Source organism: Physcomitrium patens, chromosome 20, assembly GCF_059467195.1.
Source record: "Physcomitrium patens ecotype Gransden chromosome 20, ASM5946719v1, whole genome shotgun sequence".
NCBI lineage: Eukaryota > Viridiplantae > Streptophyta > Bryopsida > Funariales > Funariaceae > Physcomitrium > Physcomitrium patens.
In genome coordinates this window covers 12,978,606-12,997,090 of record NC_143429.1, presented here as the reverse complement: position 1 = coordinate 12,997,090, position 18,485 = coordinate 12,978,606, and the positions used below count along the sequence as shown (strand labels likewise).

The 18,485-nt window shown below is 38.2% G+C and overlaps 2 protein-coding genes across 14 annotated transcripts; one reads left to right on the top strand and one right to left on the bottom strand.

Annotated features, from left to right (window-relative positions):
• Positions 1-474: 474 nt before the first annotated feature.
• LOC112273236 (uncharacterized) lies at positions 475-6,068 on the bottom strand. 3 transcript variants are annotated; one of them, XM_024501727.3, is made up of 7 exons: positions 5,592-6,068; positions 4,601-5,019; positions 3,056-3,330; positions 2,286-2,390; positions 1,838-2,003; positions 1,266-1,564; positions 475-1,142 (listed from the first exon to the last, which is right to left on the bottom strand). In XM_024501727.3, the coding sequence occupies exons 2-7, from the start codon at positions 4,886-4,888 to the stop codon at positions 764-766; spliced, it is 1,512 nt and encodes a 503-aa protein (XP_024357495.1). In that variant the 5' UTR covers positions 4,889-5,019; positions 5,592-6,068; the 3' UTR covers positions 475-763. The 3 variants fall into 3 exon arrangements, with proteins under 3 accessions (XP_024357495.1, XP_090101528.1, XP_073385505.1); XM_090245402.1 differs by having other exon boundaries at positions 4,601-5,094; positions 5,592-5,889; XM_073529404.2 differs by having other exon boundaries at positions 4,601-4,994; positions 5,592-5,732.
• Positions 6,069-9,330: 3,262 nt separating this feature from the next.
• LOC112273114 (uncharacterized) lies at positions 9,331-15,304 on the top strand. Of its 11 annotated transcripts, none has more exons than XM_073529211.2 (6): positions 9,331-9,568; positions 9,992-11,016; positions 11,146-11,793; positions 13,807-13,867; positions 14,025-14,062; positions 14,563-15,304. In XM_073529211.2, the coding sequence occupies exons 3-6, from the start codon at positions 11,625-11,627 to the stop codon at positions 14,700-14,702; spliced, it is 408 nt and encodes a 135-aa protein (XP_073385312.1). In that variant the 5' UTR covers positions 9,331-9,568; positions 9,992-11,016; positions 11,146-11,624; the 3' UTR covers positions 14,703-15,304. The 11 variants fall into 11 exon arrangements, 1 of the variants encoding a protein (XP_073385312.1); XR_012216148.1 differs by lacking the exons at positions 9,331-9,568; positions 9,992-11,016; positions 14,563-15,304 and adding exons at positions 12,115-12,614; positions 12,785-13,241; positions 14,485-14,514 and having other exon boundaries at positions 11,656-11,793; XR_012216145.2 differs by lacking the exons at positions 9,331-9,568; positions 9,992-11,016; positions 14,025-14,062 and adding exons at positions 12,115-12,614; positions 12,785-13,241 and having other exon boundaries at positions 11,656-11,793; positions 14,563-14,800.
• Positions 15,305-18,485: the final 3,181 nt, after the last annotated feature.

The following is an 18,485-nucleotide window of genomic DNA, read 5'->3' as shown; positions in this document are numbered from 1 at the left end:
ATTGCAATTCGGGATTAATGGAAGTGAATAGATATCATGGTTAGAATGTTAGTATGCGCCCATTTCCTGACGTGAACAGATTTATATCGAGAGTAATATAAGACGGAACTGGTCACATGTTGAGAGTGAAACAGCTTTAAGCATGATATTCTCCGTAAAGGTGATAAGTGAAGATAAACTATTCATCCTCATCTGAAATTCATAGTTAAGAATAATTGCTCCAAAATGGAAAGGTTTTTTTTTAAGAGGAACTTTCAGCGATTGATCCTTCTGCCATCTCAAAACGTCATCCCCTAATTTTGTGCTTGAAATTTAATACTGCGTGGGGGATGCCTAGGTTTATTGGCCTATTTAATTGAGAGGACACTCCACAGTCAGTAAACTTCTCAGATACAAAGCAGCGAGAAGAGGAACATAAAAGTAGACATCATAGTTGACATCGTACACTATGGCATGGACAAAATAGACAAGGAATGAATGCCTCAATTTTCCTCGATTATGCCTCAATGCTGTTGGAATTATAGAAGAACCAGACACATGAGCCACTTGTTAGCCCTTGTTTACAGAGGAGGAGCTCAGAAACCGCACCTGAAGGAACACTGCCCCCAGATTCCTATTAGCTCTCCCAAGTTCCAAAACGTGTCTTAAATTTTTCCCAGGATATGGGACGGCAATTACACAACAAGCTGATTGTGAACCCAGAACTAAGCTGCACTACGAAACACGAGAATGAAATGAAATGTGAGACGTCCTACTCTACATCCTACAGAATACCCTTCGACAAGGGCTTCTTCTTTAAAAAATCATTGGATTCTGGGGACAAATACTCCCACCATAAACCTGCACATTCTTGGCCTTTCTCTGGATCACCACAAATCGAAATAATGTCGTCGTTTTCTCCACGATGGCGCTTGCCCTTCCAAGGCTTATATTTTCCATTGAAATGAAGGATATTTGCTTCATCGGCAAATGGGGACATGAAAGGGATTCGATCGAAAGTGTAGTTCCAACCCTTTTTGTAGTATATCCTCTCCATATCACTCAGATTAGGTCGACCGAGACCTCGAACGTTCCATGTCTCATCCAATACCTTGTGTTTCCCGTAGAGTGCAAGTAGAAAGGGTGGCTGTGACATACCCGCCCTGGAAGGATAAAAATACCAAAGCACAATAAGAACCTGCGAAAAATGCATAGATGATGTACAAATGAGGGATAAAGAAGCACAAAAATAATTTTTGTGTACTCTTTTTTGGTAGAGTGCATACTTGTATAATGCCTTCTTGTCTGCCTTTCGAAATTCATCCATCCACCAAACAATAGCTTTGGTAATGTTCTGTTCAATCCATTGATTGGTATCGATAATAAGTACCCCCCGGTTGAACACACAAGCTGATTTGTTGAAAGGCTCATCTGGTAGCCATTTTGGTCGATCTGGTCCCTGTCGTTTATGAATCTCATCCAATTGTGCAAAATCGAAGTAAACCTGAAATCTCTGCGAGCAGTCTTCAATGGCCGCCACTGAATGACCTTCAAGATCCACATCATTCAGCACTTCCAAATTTCCCTGTCAAACAATCAGATGCACATTGCTTATGAGTCAAATGAACGTATCATCAATTACTCGACAAAAAGTACAGAATTCAGATGCTTTGAGAGACCTCAAAGTACTGCACAAGTGGAACATGTCCATCACCAAGGACCAGCGATAAGACTGGACGCCCGAAAATAAATGCAGTTAGAATCCACAAAAGAAACATGTGAGAGAAACCATGTACCCACTTCGATACTTGTCATCAAGATTAAGAAAAGCCAGCATAACAGACTCGAAAATAAATACCTTTACTACAATATCAGAGTCTAGGTAGATGATTCGCCTAATTTCGCTATATGTTTTTGGCAGGTAGAATGGCAGAAAATTGTAGGGACTGACGAGCTCCTTGCGAGCTCCAGTGTCATTCCGGAAAGTGATATGCTCTTCCACCTCACGGATGTCGATATACTTTCTGTGTCGAACCAAAAAAGACAACTCCGATAATTGATTAGGGGATGAGTGACAAAGCGCACTAAAGAAGTACTAAACAGAAAAACTAAAACTATACAGCAAAAAATCCCGAATCGAACCAGGTGATGGGTTCACTAAAAAGATTTCATAGAATTTCTTGTAAAGAGTTACGCTTGTTAATAAAGACCAATCTGACATTGTTTTTTCGAAAAATCAAAAAAATCAAAGCATCTCAAGTAAGAATGGTTCGGCAAGAAAAAATTCTTGAGAAAGACAAACTCACTCGGCCATCTCAACTCTAGCATTCGGAAACAGATGTTTTAGACGTTTAGCAGCATTCCTCTGACTGTAGGGCATGACCAAATGATAGAAAAGGCGTTCTGGATGTCTGCAGTCAAATGACAAATCGTTGGAATTGTTAACATAAGAACCCAAAAAAAAGAAAATTAGAAAACTCAAAGGTGTACGGAAACGGGCTTTCATGATGCATCTACAACCATAAGACGTTGAATACAAAACCCACCAATCAGTTCCTAGAATGATGTATAAAATTTCTTTCACTTCAAGAGAGGCAAGAATAATGACAAGAGAAGAACTGGACTCTTTTAACAAGAGGGCATCATGAAGAACAACATCGGTGTTAGTCGATTAATTCAATTCCGAATCATTCTAAATCTTTTACAAGACATTCACACACTATAACAAACGTAGTCAAGTTATGAGAATGGAGGCAAATGGTACAACTCGAAACAAGCGTTAATAACAATTATACCGTCACATTCAGAACATAAACTAGAAAACAAAAGAGGGCCACTACTGAAACAACAACAGCAACCTTGCGAATTGATTCAAGGTGCATTAAAACCAAGAGAAAGCAACCAACTCTTTTAGATTTCGACACGCGAAAGGGACTGTAAGTACAACGAGAACCCGGGACTTCCGTTCTAAAAACAAGCGATGTACAGAGTTTAATTAAGATAGAGAATTTATTGGAATAGAAGCTGCCAAAAAGCCTAGGTGAGAAGGTAGTCGCATACAAAGCGAAAGACTTACGGGCAATTCGCCATGCTGGAGTTAATCAATACAGCAAGGGGTCGAAGATCAGCTTCATCGGTACAAACAAAAACATGTATATCCTCCCTCTTTACAACGTCAATGGGCTCGTCCTCCCTCTTCAGGGAATAGTTCGTTCCCTCCTCAGACTCTGCATTTAGAATGGGATCTAACACAACAGCCTGAAGCCCCTGTTCAAAAGCATTACGATTGTCCTGAAGCTGACTGCGCTTCCATGAGTGGAAAGATGCCATTACATTGGGAAAAGCCCACCGCTGTAAAAACGAGAAAATTTTTCAGAGGCTAATGTGAAGCATATTCTGATAACTAGTGCCTAAAAGAACATTTCAAACTTTCGGTAAGGAGATAGAATTGCAAGCATTAACATCCTTGGGCGCGGATCCGCCCAAAGCACAAACATGGCAAATTTGATAAGGTGCAATCCTCATGTATTACTGCATCCATATTATGAAGTATCCCTCAAATCATGTCTCTGCGGGGTAATGCATTGTTACAACCTAATCAGCAAAAGTTTTCCCCCACAAGAGATACAGCTTACTGCCTGAAGATGGGAATATGACTGATAACGCAACCTCAAAACTGAAACATCACGTATCAGCTCAAGTGCCAACACGAGTCACCCAATTATTACGATTGAGCTTCACTGACTACACTTCGTCGGGCCCTTATCCCATCCTCCGCATTCCCTCAAATAGCCCCTTAAAGACCATGAAGTTGGCAAGAATCACAGCAAAACTTTTCACTGTCTCTCTGATCTCTGGAACTGTTCCATTACCAAGATACCCTTCAACATTAACGACAAGGAGGAACGGCTTGACACAGTTTGAGATCTCTGACATGCCTGTGCAACGCCTTTTCGAGCGTCAACGCAACCAGGAATAAAAACCTAAATGGCTCTCAAGTTCTAGCCACAGATAGCTACAAAAATCTAGTCTCAATACGTTAATCCTGCCTACGCAATGTTTCGCAGTTCAGCCTCACATGCCCATGTCAAATGCAGTACCAACAATAAGAAGATAATCTCCTGGCTTTGAAAACTGAATGATGTCATCACTGCACCTGAGCTAAATTAACTTCAAAACTGCAGCAAAATGTGGGTAAGCTTTCAACACAACTTGATCTGGCAGAAAATGCAAGGTGGGTATGAAAGATGCCAAATCACAAGAAAGACATCACGAGCTACTCTAACACTGAAATCTCAAACGCACCCATTTTCGATCAGAGAACTTGGCTCCTCCTTAAAAACACAAGCGAAAACACCAATAGCTCAAAAACGTGGACGAAAAAGACATAAGGTCTACAATTCACCTGATCGGCTACCAAAATATTTGCGAGAGTTCAATGTCATAGAATATATCGATTTGAACCTGGTGAGGTTTGAATTAGCTCTGACCTAAGCTGCTTCATTTTCGTCTAGCGCATTGGTTCCGCCATGTGAAAAGGGAACAAATAACACTCAGAGCTACCCAGCGGTGACTTATGAGCAGTCGGGAGTAGAGTTAGGGCATGAAATTTGATGCCTACCTTGTCCTGGGGGTCCCAGCTCTTGAAAGGATCAGCCCAGTTGGTATACTTGGAGGGAGGTAGAAGGCGCATGCCTAGAATGCCCATACACAAAACAGCCGCAAAGAAAGGGAGGAGCGGCCATGTCCGAGGCGAAACTGGTGCTCTCTCGCGACCTGCGCTCACAGAGTTCGTGGAGTCCTTTTGGAACCTAGGCAGCGGCCGCCTAATGGTCTCCGTCTCCTTCATTTCCACCCTCTCAACCTTATCCTCATGCAATTGCTTCTTGGCCTCAGATCGCAGACTCATGGGGCTCCGCTCAATGACCCACAGTCGTGCACAAGGCGTAAGTGACCTCGGTTGGTTGATGCGGCACTGGCATTACAGCCTACCTCGAGCTGAAGATCTGGTCGCCCTGCATGGGTTGCAAGAACTCTACCCTGTAATTTAACTCCAGCAGAGGTTAGAAAAAGGGCGGATTCCAGAGCTCTGCGCAGTCGAACGCATCTTATATCCTGTTCCTCAGCAGGATCCCAGCGCCTGTACTCAGTCATCATAAATCTTCTTCCGACCCAATTTCCGCCTCTCAACCTCTGGTTCCAAAACAAACTGGACTAACTCCCTCTGCCAAAATGCAACCTCTCACACCCAGATCTCACCCCACTACTGCAGCGATTCTACTGCTCTCACTCCCAAGCTGGTCCCTCGTTCTCTGATCTCTCACTATTTCCACAACACCATCGTCTGCGCGAGATCTGTGAGCAAACATTACCAAAGCACTCCCTCCATTTCCCCTCAACTATCCAATACCAAAAAAACTAATAAACCCCACAAAGATCTCTCACCTCCCACAACTCTTGTAGCTCACCTCACCATCCAAAACCTCTCCCCCCGTGCGGAGCATAAACCTAGAAACCATGTCCCTTAACCCACACAAACCCACCAAAAAACACGACTAGACCAAAAGCGGGAAGGGGATAAAAATACAAATCAAGCAGACAGAAAAACCAACCTGGAATCCCGCACTTCGACTCCCGACACTCCTCCGCCTCGTGAAACCGACGACGCAGAAACAAAGCCGAGAGGGAGGAGGAAGCCAGCACCACCACCACCCCAGAAGGGAAAGACCCAGATCCTAGAGTATAGGAGGAGGAATGAGAGGGGATGGTGGATACGGTGCGAGCGAGCGAGCGAGCACCGAAGCCGCATTTACCAACACCACCACCACCTGGGGTTGTTCCGCATCCACCTGAGATTGATGCTTTCTCGCAGGCGATTACAACATTAGCACAACTCCCACTCCCCACCCCCAGTGCAACTCGCACTCACTCCCCACACACCCACCCACACACACCCACCCACACACACCCACACCCCACACCCAGTTCGGAATACAAAAAAAAAAACAAAAAAACAAAAAAAAACAAACTATAACAATACAATACCAAAAAAAAAAAAAAAAAAAAAAACAAAACGGAGAAGGAAGGACATTCGCATCGACCTCGGGGAACAGTGCACCACCACCTCCACCACCGCAAGACGGCCCCCCCCCCCCCCCGCGTCGATGGATGCCTCCTGCACAGCGACGACTTCGACGACGCCGTGACCCTACCACCGCACCTCGCTCGGATCGACCCTCTCACCCCCACCACCACTTCCTCGTCCAACGATTCGTCGAGAATCTCAACGAACGATATCTACGAACTGCGTCCTGATTCCGCGCTCCGTCATTCCTTCGTCGGTTGGACGTGGTGTAGCGCCCATGTGCGCCGCTTGGATGTGTGTGCGTGGACGCCCGTCGTCGATGTGGGTAGGTAGGTAGGTAGTTCTGGCCGGGTGGTACCGTGTCGTCCAGTGCGTTCCCGTGTTTTGTGCTCCATGTGAAATTTGCTGAGGTGGAGCATGCGGGGGGGGGCATTTCGTGGATGAATGTCGTCGTCCGTATGGACTGGTCTGTTGATCAGTTATCATCAATCAGACTCAAAGGGGACCTTCCTGGTGGTTGCTTGGGCCCTCTATTGGACCTGGTGATTCCTTTATCGGGGCCCCTTATAATGGGTGGTATCATATTATTTTATTTTTATTTTATTTTATTTAGTGTGGTCCTCCCTTGATCCTACCTTTGAGCTTCCCCTTTTTTGCTTTGCTTTGGTAGCGATTACCAAGTTTTTTTAAAAAATAGAATCTTCAATCATTTTCCATAGATAGTGACCATTGCATTTCACCATCACAATGACATTGGAATAGTTCATTTTTATTCCATTTCCACATATTGCATCCATTCCACTGTTCGTTAACCACCCCCATTTGTCGTTTATTTATTCTTTTACATTCTCCACACTTCACCAAATCTGAACCTTGATTAATAATAATAATAATAATAATAATATTAAATGGAATAAAAGTTCACTTTGGTAATGTTCTTAGCTTCTGTTGTGTATGTGTACGTGTACATATGGGTGTTCCTATACATCAAAAACTAAAATATAAATGCCAGCTGGATCAGACTGAAAATAATAACAGTTGGATTATTATTGTTGTTGTTGTTGTTGTTTTGTTAACATTAATATTGTATAATTTTTTCTTAATTATTTTTCTTTTGCTGGGACATTTTCTATTGCTACAAGTGTGTCTGATTCCTGGGATACTTGGCACCACACAGACAAGTACAAACTCATATTGTGTGTTGAATTTAATTTATTGTTATGACAACTTATTATAGGACAGTACCATGGCTACATTAACCTCAAAAAAAATTACCATTTGTTAATGTTCAAGGTTGTGAATTTGAGTTCAGAAGTCTTCCTTTGTTATATCTTCAAGTTGAACATGGTAAATTATTACTGAGTACAACATTAAAAATAAATCAAACCATCCAACAATACTTTGTTATATACTTATGATTCACAATGTAAATTATGGCTACTTGTTACTTAATGTATTAACAATGCATTTAAATTTTAAATTGAACCTTTTGGGATTGCAATGAAACCAAGTCCTTGTCCAATTCTAAGCCAATTGCAAGAACATTCATTCAAAAAAAATTACAAGTTTATATTAAGAGCATAACTAAGAGCATAATTTGCAAACATTACAGGCTTTTCAATACTTGGACCAATATGTAGCATGTTGATTGGGCCAATAGCATTGCTCCACCTCAACAGTGGAGTTGTTGGCACAAAGTTATTTAAAACCTCAAAAAATAAACAACTGCTACTCCACTCATGTAGCATTTTCCCCCAAAATCTCCACCAAATAATCAGCAGATTGGTGTATATTTAGTTGCATAAGTAAAGGCAAAGTGAGATTAGTTAATATCTGATGCAGCTCAGCACATGAGGTGCTAATTGGTCAACCACATTCATGTTGAATGGGTCAAGGGAGAGACATGAGTCACAACCCATGTATTATTTATACTAGGTACCTTTGTTTTTGGGAGGATCTAGCAACCTTTACCTAATAATACTTCACAACAGGAGGGCTTTTCATAAACCCATATATATATGAAATGTTCAACATGGGTGATTTAATTTTTGACATTCATCATACACAATATGGAGCATGTCTTATACACACACCCATATCATACGTTGATCATGTGATCTATGTTTAGACAAAGACTATTTGCAATGGTCATGGTTGCACTAAAACAGGCCAAACACCATGTCAACCCTAGTTTCCTCTGGGAACTTTGGGAACAGGAGCTTGGAGATGCCATCTCAGCATTCTCATAGCATTCCATGTCATGGGAACACATGCAGCAATGCGTGAGGCACAACTACTCACATTTCGTTTTTCCTTTGAATAATGGGCCATGCAATTCTATTTTGCCATTGAATTTTAAAAATAAAAAGGAATGATTCATTTGCTTGCATACTCTTTACATCAATGTCTTCAACATTATTTTATGAACTTCAAATTGATCTTCGATTTTTGTCATAATGAGTTCCCAATTTGAAACACCCCCATTCTCATGTAATGATGCCCTGGAATTATTCACTAAAAAAGTAGCTTTAGAAATATACCAGCTGTGACTTTCACTTTTTCATATTATGCATATCACCATTCTCATTCTTTAAGGATAGTTAGTATGTGCTACATTTTAAACCCTGTAGACAAGCCTTACACTCAGTAGGACTTCCAACAATCAAAACTAAAATATATAAAAAAAGTACCACATGCAATAAAATTATCACAAGTATTCTAAAAACTATGTTTGAATTTGTGTATTGAAACCCTAAAATGTATATTTATAACGGATGACCAGCTTTCATTGGCATGTGTAACGAAGGATGAAAAATCCAATTACTATAAGGGGAGAAAGTTCATTCATCCAACGGAATGCTCGATACGTTCATCCATCCCAGGGGAAATGAAACCAAAGCTTCCCCACCAAACACCATCCAAGGAAGCCATCTTTCATCCATTACACATCCTACAAGTTTTCATTCCATCAGCATCCATCCGTTGCATGGATGCAAATGTGAAATTGTTTTCATTCGTCCAATGGGGGTGATGTGACCCATGGATCATTTCTGGCGCCCAAGTTGGTGAACAGAAGCCAGCATGGCAACAGCGCGGATTGAGCCCCTATTGCATGCCGCCAGCTGGAAGTGCTGACATGGCACATGGCGGTGACATGTGACGTAGCTAATGCGCATCAAGGGGTGGAGGGAGTCCCCGTGCCCTTCCTAGAACCTTCCTCACCCAATAAATAAATAGATAAATATTATATATGTTCCTTTAATTCTCATTTGATTATTGAACTTTTGCGTTTTTCTTTGGTATTCTATGTTGCATTTCGTAATATTTAGTGCACTAGGTTTTTTTAAAAAAAATTGGGATAATTCTAGCATGATATAATATATGTGGGTATAACAATATTCTTTGTTATGGAAGGTATAATAATCAAAACATGTTTTTTTTGAAGTTATTGCAATATATTCAAGCACGATATAAGTTAATTATGGAGCTTAATGTTTATACATTGTAAGTGGTGTAGTTTCATATATTTTCATTTTATTCATTGTTCTTCCAAATGACTTATTTTTTGTTGTTTTCTAACAATGTTTTAATTATTAGATTTTTTACTATAAATGTCGTATATTAATATAGGGAATTGTTGAATTGACCCAAACATTACATGAATTCACCCACCTATCATCATTGGTTGTGGATCCAACCATCTTTTAATTGGTTTTTACCCAATCCAAATTCAATGGTGGAGAAGTTTTTGATGATGTTTAGGATGGGTGGGTTGATTTAGTAAAATGCTTGGATCAATTTAAAAATTCTCATTATTATATATATATATATATATATATATAGAGAGAGAGAGAGAGAGAGAGAGAGAAAAAGTATACATAAAAATGATTTTGAAGAAGACCTAATTTTTAGTACATTGTGCTAAAGGGCCTTTATACTAAATGTACAAGATGAGAGAATACAACTTTTAAATTCTTGATTGGGTGAAATTGAGAAGCCTCTAGATTTTATTCAATTCACAAATTTTTAAATGGTGGTTTGTCATCTTCTCTCTTGACTAAAAAGACCCCTAAAATGCCATTAGAAAGGAACAAAGAAGCATAAGAATACATGTAATCCAAATATAAGAGACAAGTAAATAAACATGTTAAATGATTTATTCCATGTCATTCTATTCTGGCAACACATATTTCATTCAAGTTAGATTTGATTATTATTATTATTATTTATTCTGGTATAAAATATTATTATACTCGAATTCAAAATATGATTGGATTTTAAAGAATGTAATCATTTTACACTGGTATCATAAAAGTTTATCTCTCTTTGTACACAAATTCGTAAATTTGTATACAAGTTTGAAGTTCATTTGATTGACAAAGAAAAAAACGGTCAAAATTGTCTTCAAAGTGAATCTGTATTCCAACATAATATTGTTTTTTAAGTTCATCCTTTGATTGTTTCAACTATTCTACAAACATTGACACTGAAACAACATTTTACGTTTTCTGTTTTATTATTACTTTATAAAATTTTATTGCGTAATTGTTTTCACAAACATTTCCTCAAACCCATCATTTCACTTCACAGAAAATATTTGAAACACCAATGAGAGAGTGTAAGGCATTGAACCCATTTCATCATGAAGTTTCCATCAATAGGTCCTTAGATTGGTACATAATTCATTCTGCAACAAACCATGAATATCAGACAACAATGATTCACATGACAAGCCACACATTTCTTTTAATGACCAGTCAACTCAATTATGTTCGAACCCTTCAAATACCATTCAATATCTACATGAAATGTTGAAAGCTGGTGTATACATTTCAGATAAACGTAAAAATAGAAACAAAAACAAAGCAAGGAACAAACAATTAATGTTGCAATGAGACTCATGAAGAAAGAGATTCATCACAGTTGGAGAAATCAAAAGGCCTAAGAAACATGTATAAGCACCGCTCCTGTAATGCACAATTTCACTGTCAACTTTCATCACAATTTCATTGAACACCATCAACAACCAATTTGTGGATTTTGTAAACCCTAATTCTGCTTTGCTATGCTTGCTGGGTCAGTAATTTTGTGTTTCGGCTCCGCTCCAATGGAGATCCAACAAACAAAAAACAAAAACAAAAACAAATAGGAGTTTCAAGACACAGCTGAAGCAACAGGAGTTATGGCTGCACATCCTCAAGCAGAGTGAAAACACCCATTTCCAGACATGAATTCCATGTGCCAACAACTGTTGTTTTTGAACGCGAACATCCTCAAGCAGAGTGAAAACACCGAACAACTGTGTTTTTGAACGCCAACAAAAGTGGGTTTCAGCCCATGAAATCATAGAAAGAATTGAGCGAAGGAAATGGGAGACCGAACAACTTGTACATGGGTTTCAGTAGAGAATACCACACAATGCAGACAATGAGGAGGGTTTTTGGGGGCAAGGATGTTTAGTTGGTGAAGACAGAGACCTCAGCCTCATCAGCATAGAGATGCCTGCATTTTGGCTTTATTTCCTTGTTCATAAGTGTGTGGAGTTGGCCACAGATTTGTCATGTGCTTTCATGGTGTTTTGTTATATTGTGGAAAGGAGTTCCAAGTGCACCATTCCGTAGAGCAAGCTGGCGTTCGCAATTGCGTTGGGTTCGGTGGGTGGCTTCTCTGGTTTTGTGGATGCTACACCGATCTTGATGCAACTGGAGAGATGGGATGTGATTCTGAGGGTATGTGGCAGTATTTCCCTGTTATCTTTGCAACTGCAGCCTCTTTCCGTGTTTTCCTTGATACTCGACCTCAGTTGTAGACATCTTGTGCTGGACTGCGGATAGAATAAGTAGTCTGCGAATGTAGCTAAATAGATCTTCAGGATAGAATATGCGGTGGTTGAGATCGTAGAATATGTCTTGAAATCACAGCATCGAAAAACTTGCAGGGAGTGCCATGCTCTTGTTTGTTGTCTCGTTAGTTTGTAAGCAAATTGGGTTGTTGTTTGAGACTTTGCTCTAGCATGATGCCGAAACCGAGTGCTGTAAATAACGATGTAGGGTTTGCATGGAAATGCTTTCAACGAGAACTTCAACGGAATGAGTGAAGGACAAAGCAAGAAACTACTGCATGTTCTATCCTGAACCAAGAACAAAGCCAAGCTTAAATTCAATGCCAAGCTGCCTATGGCCTCCGCGCTGCAGGGAATCCAGGGATTAATGAACCTCCAATAAATATTTAAAATAATAATTTGTTAAAAGAGGTTTTGAGAACTCCTAAACCATTGGTTCAAATAGCAACTCAGGAGGAGACAACAATGCTGTTAGGGAATCCTTGTGCCTGAATGGAAAAGCGTGGGTTACTACTGAATGAATTCAAGGAATTGGCAAACTACAAAGGAAAATATGAAAAAGCCTAGTTAATGAAATGAACCGAGTTTTGCCGACATTCAACGGCATGTAGCCATGTTCTGTTACTAAGGAATTCGGATACAAACTTTGCCCACTTTCTGCCGATTATTTGCACGTTGGAGGGTGCTTGTAATGGTTGTCGCTAGTAGGTACACTGCCGGCTGCCCTGCTCATCATTTATGTTCGCACTAGAAGTTTGATCTGCTCGTTTGTCAGCTCTCTCCTGCATTGTTACTTTTTGCAATCAATGTGTCAATAATCAACTGTCGAAAGCTTAGTGGTACCGTTCATTGACTTATTCTTCGTTCTGTCTTATTAGGCTACTTTTTCATTTAGGCTCCATTCGCAACTCTCAAGCTTCACAAAAAGCTTTTTATTTTTCTTAATTCCATCTTGTTGTAAGCTGGGGAATGTTTTGGGTTATTACAAAGTTCTGGTGGAGAAGAGGCTTGAGGTGTACGAGAGCATAGTTGGAAAAAGCCACTTACCTGACTTTAGTGGAGAAGTTCAATGAAGGCTGCGCGACTCTGTTGTGGATTTGAGGAGGTATTGTGCTGGGTTTTTGATTCTGGAGTGCGATACAAGTAGGGGCAGTAGATGGATACAGTAGAAAAAGTGCAGGCGGCGGCGGTAGCGTGGGACTCGAGCGTTCTGCGCTCGCTTACATGGAAATTGTGAAAATACGAGATGTTGAAGTGGGCGAAAAGTACCAATACAACATCATTCAGCTGCTGAACGTCTCTTCTCTACGAAGAACCTGGGTTCTGATTGCCCAGGTCTGAACGCTCTTATCCTTGGAAGGATTTCAAAACTGTTCCTCGCATAAAATTTACCTTTTCTGACATCTGAATTCCAAACGATCACACACGGTGCTTCTGGATTGATGATAGGGCTTTTTCCTCTCATGTTCTGGCCAGACGGAGGTTCAGTTCTGGTTGTGAACTTTTCCCTTGAGAGGGTGTAAGAAAGGTTTTGTAAGTGTTTGAGTTTGTCTCTAACGAAAGCTGTTAGTCCATAACCCCATGGCTTTAGCTAGTTATTATCTTGCATCTACTAATGATGAGTTGTGTAGCGAATGAATTTCACGTTGCAAATGTTTGATTCTATGGGACGAAAGTTTCTCTCTTTTTTAAAAAAAAAGTGTACGTCTCTTACTGCCCTCTGCTCTGTAGTTTAGCTGCATTAACCCCCTTTTGAAGGATAAACGTATAGAGTGAAATTGAGGACATCTTCGTTTTGGTCCTCGTTGTTTGAAGGCAATATTGTTTTGTATGACCGGATCTTTTGTTATTTGAGGGAGCATGCCAGCAATATCTGACATTACTCTGGTGTGGCGTGCAGAAACACGACTCTCTTTCGTGGTCATTGGAGTTTTCATGAATGGACCTGGTTTGCATTACTGGTATGCTTTGGATTTTCTTCTTTCCTCTTCAATAGAAGTCATGCTAATGATCCTTACTGAGTATGACTCGTTTGATTCTTGAAACCTGTGAGTATCATAGTCGTTCTAATCTTCTTATGAAAGTTTGAGCTTCTGTCGAAGTTTGTCACTGTTCCAGGGATGGGTGGTGTACTTCTCCGCACTGCAGCCGATCAGGTCTAGTAGCTCACTTCAATATGTCTAGTAACCAATTAACGTTTTGTTTTCATTTTTAGAAATTAATGCTTCTCTCCTGAAAGTCTATCCTGGAAAAAAGTGACGGTCTTAATGCCTTTGTGCTCGATGATCTAATCAGGACTGCTAGTTAGGGCACAGAAAATGAATTGTTGGCATCGCAGTTTGTGTTCACTCTCTGGAGTATTGTGGGGTTTTTTTTTTGTTGTACTTCTCAACCTTGAAAGTCATCAAGCTGAGGTTGCTGACAAACTTCAGAAGGCACCTCCATCTCACTGATCATCATTGTTGAGATTTTTTGGGAAAGAAGTTCCTTACCGTAGTGGATCTAGTTAAGGATTTTCACCTTTCACGAAGACTTGCACCTCACACTTGGAGTTAAGCTCAGGCGGACGTTGTTTCAGGGATTCTATGCGATTCTATGAATTGAATGTACCGACATCAACTTTTGAGAAAAGAGGTTACTCTGGTTGTGTCAATAGGTTGCCGCAGCTGGAGTTCTGTGAATGGCATGGAGTATCTTTATTTCTTACAAAGGACACGATCAATGATGCGTGCAAGTGATGGCAACAGTGAGACCAAATGTGCCACACGGTTTGGTCATCATCCTACCCTTACTTGATGCTCGTCCATGTGCTACATTGTTGTGGTTGCAAAGCACCGACAAACAAATTCATTATAGAGGTGACAAAGTGAAGCGATTATGCTTGCATTATGCGAGGGCTTTATCTCCAGTGCAGGGTTGTACATCCCTTTTTGATGCGTTCCAAACGGAGCTTGGACGGGGTGGGTGCAATTGAATGTGTGGGCTGATTGAGAGTCTCGCTTATTGTTACATGGTCAACTATGAACTCACACTGGTTGCGCAACTCTTGCGACGGACGTATCCTCAAATTGGGACACATTTATAGAGGAGGAAAACTGTAGCTTTCTGTAGTTTTATTGCCATTCGTCTTGCTGCTAATGCTGAATGAACATATATTGATTAATTAAATTTTAATCTAGACTTCACAATCGCTTCTATTACCACCTCAAGTAGCTGCTTCTAAGTGAGCCAACTTTAAGTCATTGCAACTTCAAGTAAATTCACGTTGTAAGTTACTCTTGCTTTGCAAATGTCCATTTGAGGGATATTGGCAAATCGTACCGACTGTAGCTATGATGTTCACTCCAAGTTCCGTGCAATGAACGGAAAGGATCAGTAAAATGTTCAAATTCCATTTACACATTGGAGTACTTAAAATGCAAACTTTACCGAAAACAGAGATATAAAAACAAGCCACCGACTGATTTTGGAAAACAAAGCATCCTCTCTGGTTCTCCGAAAAAATTCTCTCCATTGTCCGGATTTATATTTTGCAAGGTTCTGGCTGTGAATTCACTGATGCAAGTCCAAATTATTTGTACATATTTTCTTTTAATATAACTGTCAGTAAATTATAGATGGAAATTATGTCATCACATGTATGGTTTTACAAGCCCATGTGACCAGAAAAGATTAAGCGATCAATCTTCCAATCTTTGACTACACTTAATATAGCCACTATTCACTTTTAGTTTAGTTGGAGGGTGATAAAAGATGATAAGACATAATGCTTTGAATATCATATTTATTCTTTTTATTAATTTATTTTAATCAACTTCTATTTAATATTTTATTTAGTATTTATTTATATTAAAATTGATCTTAGTTGATTTGTTTTCTTCTTATATTATATTTAATTTTGTTATTAATTTACTCATTATTGTAAAAATTATATTAAAATAAATAAATAAAAATGAGAGTAGAATAAGTTATATTGTAGAGAATATTATCTTAGGTAAGTTACTATAAATCAAAGGACTAATTCTTAGTATATAAGATGTTATGGACATACACATGTAAACCAATAATTACCTGTATGATTAGATAAAAGTAGATAAAAGTAGGTTAATTCTATAATATCTTCTATACAAACTTCTTAGAAGCTTCATAGATACTACTTTGACTTTATAGGTGTTTATAATTGAATTTTTAGATTAGAAACCTGGTCAATAAGTTAGCCATGTACCACACATATTGGTAGCTTGAAGAACAAGTTAACTATGTGGCGCACACACAAAAAACTTACCTTGTAAGCTAAAATATGTGTCTTGCAAAGTCAACACATATTAGAGGTCCTATAAAACATTGCCATGTAGCTCCTAATAAGATAATATATATAGAGGCAAGAATGAAGTCCTCTTCATTCTTGTCAATTCGTTTCTTGCTTCTAGTTTAGATTCAAGAGTCTCTAATTTCCTTATCTTTTGGCAATAGCCATTCCAATTTCTTTTTTGATATACGTATTACTTTATTTCTATTTTGTCACTTTTCTTTTGATACAGATTTTTAAAGTTTATGTATCTATTCCATTCATGTTCTTGAAAAATTGACAAGAGTATACTTATAATATTAGAGCTTTGTCTTCTCTTGATTAAGAGTAGATTATTCCTATCTCTTGATAAGACATAAGCATATTAGAAGTTACAAATCACCCTCTCCTAAACTAATATTATTCTATGTATCTTTTTTTTTCTCAAGTCCTCTCTTCTGCTTGTCTTAAGCGATATTAGATATGTTTTTATAAAGTATTATTATGGCAGAACTTGTTAAAATGAAGAATATAATGGCAAAAATTCAAGAGCAATTAAGGGAGTTAATGCTTGTGATGCATCAACTCAGTTTACCACTACAAAGAACAACAAGAATGGCATGAAGTAAAGATATAGATATGATTGGAGTTGCTTCAACATCTGTACCAAATCATATCCCTTTTCCTATGGCAAAACATCTTTTTGATATTAGAGAACCAAAGATTACCTTGCTTAAGAAGTTTGATGGCACAAAATCTAAGTTTTGAAGATTTATCAATCAAGTGTAAGTTGCAATTGAACTTCAATCCCAAAGCTACCAAATTCTAAGATCACAAGTTAGATTCATTAATACACTTCTTTCAAGTTCAGCATTATCGTGGTTTTTTTTATCTTTTCTTGAATAACAGGATGCAATACTAGATAATTTAGAGGTTTTTTTGGTAGAGTTTCAATCCATGTATAGAAAACATGATGCAACTTATGTTGTAACCAACAAATCTATATTTTACAACAGGACAATCGATCCATAATATTATATGCTTCTTAATTTTGATAACTTATAACTGATATCAAGTGTAATGATATTATTTTTATTAGCAAATTTTTCTATGAATTATAATATAAGATAAAGAAATTGATGCTCAACTTATTTGATCCTCAAACATTGAGTCAAGGGATTGACTTTGCTGTGAAGTGTGACAATCGACTTTTTTAATTTTAATCTAAGAATTGGACAAGTAGGCCTCAATATTACTATAATTCAATGGTAATACCAATGCTTCTTCAATACATATATTTGGAAGTAGAAAATATGTAAATTGATGCGATATGTTTCAAACCTCTTACTAAGCAAGAAAAGACTCATCATTGTCAAAAAAAATTATATTTATATTATAAAAAATTCTAGGACAAAAACTAATAATTTTTTTAGCTACAATAGGGACTGTGCAGGTGGAACCTTTATATAATACCTATTGAAGGTCATATTTTCTTTTCAGAATCTTTTCTTTATTTTATATTAAATATTATTTTACGACCTAAATATTACAAAGTCTCTACCTTGTTAGATTCAAGAGCTTCAAAATATTTCTTAGATGAAGAATTTGCTAAAAGACTTAACATATCCTTAGTGAAAAAAACTAGACTTGCTCATATAGAAGTTATAGATGGTCGTCCATTGTCTTTTGGAGATGTTAATTACAAAACTCTTCTTATAAAAGTAATAAGCAATGATCATAATAGCTTTGTGGTATTTAATATCATTAGATCTCTTTCTAATTGAATCATTTTAGATTTATTGTAGTACAAAAATATAACCTTTGAATAGATTGAATTTCTTGTATTCTTGAATTTTTTAAAAGTATAATTAAAAGTGTAATTAATCAAGTAAAAAATCATAGGTCTAGTATAATTAAATATTTTTTTGTAGGTGAAATAGCTTTCTTGCATGCTGCAAAAGAAGAATCACCTTGTATCATTTATACTACACTTATTTCTAATGGTGTAAAGAGTTCAAGTGGCATTCTAAGCCAATATCAAGAATTTCAAGATATATTTGAGAAAAAAAAATGCAAATACTCTTCCAAAATATAGTTTTTATGACCACTCAATTGAATTTCAAGAAGAAGCACAACCTCATTTGGATCAATCTATAATTTATCACAAAATGACTTAGCTGAACTCAAGGAGTATATTAAAGAAAATCTAGTCAAGAACTTCATATGATATTTCAAATTTCTAACAGGAACTTCAATCCTATTTGTGAAGAAAAAAGATGGATAATTGCGGA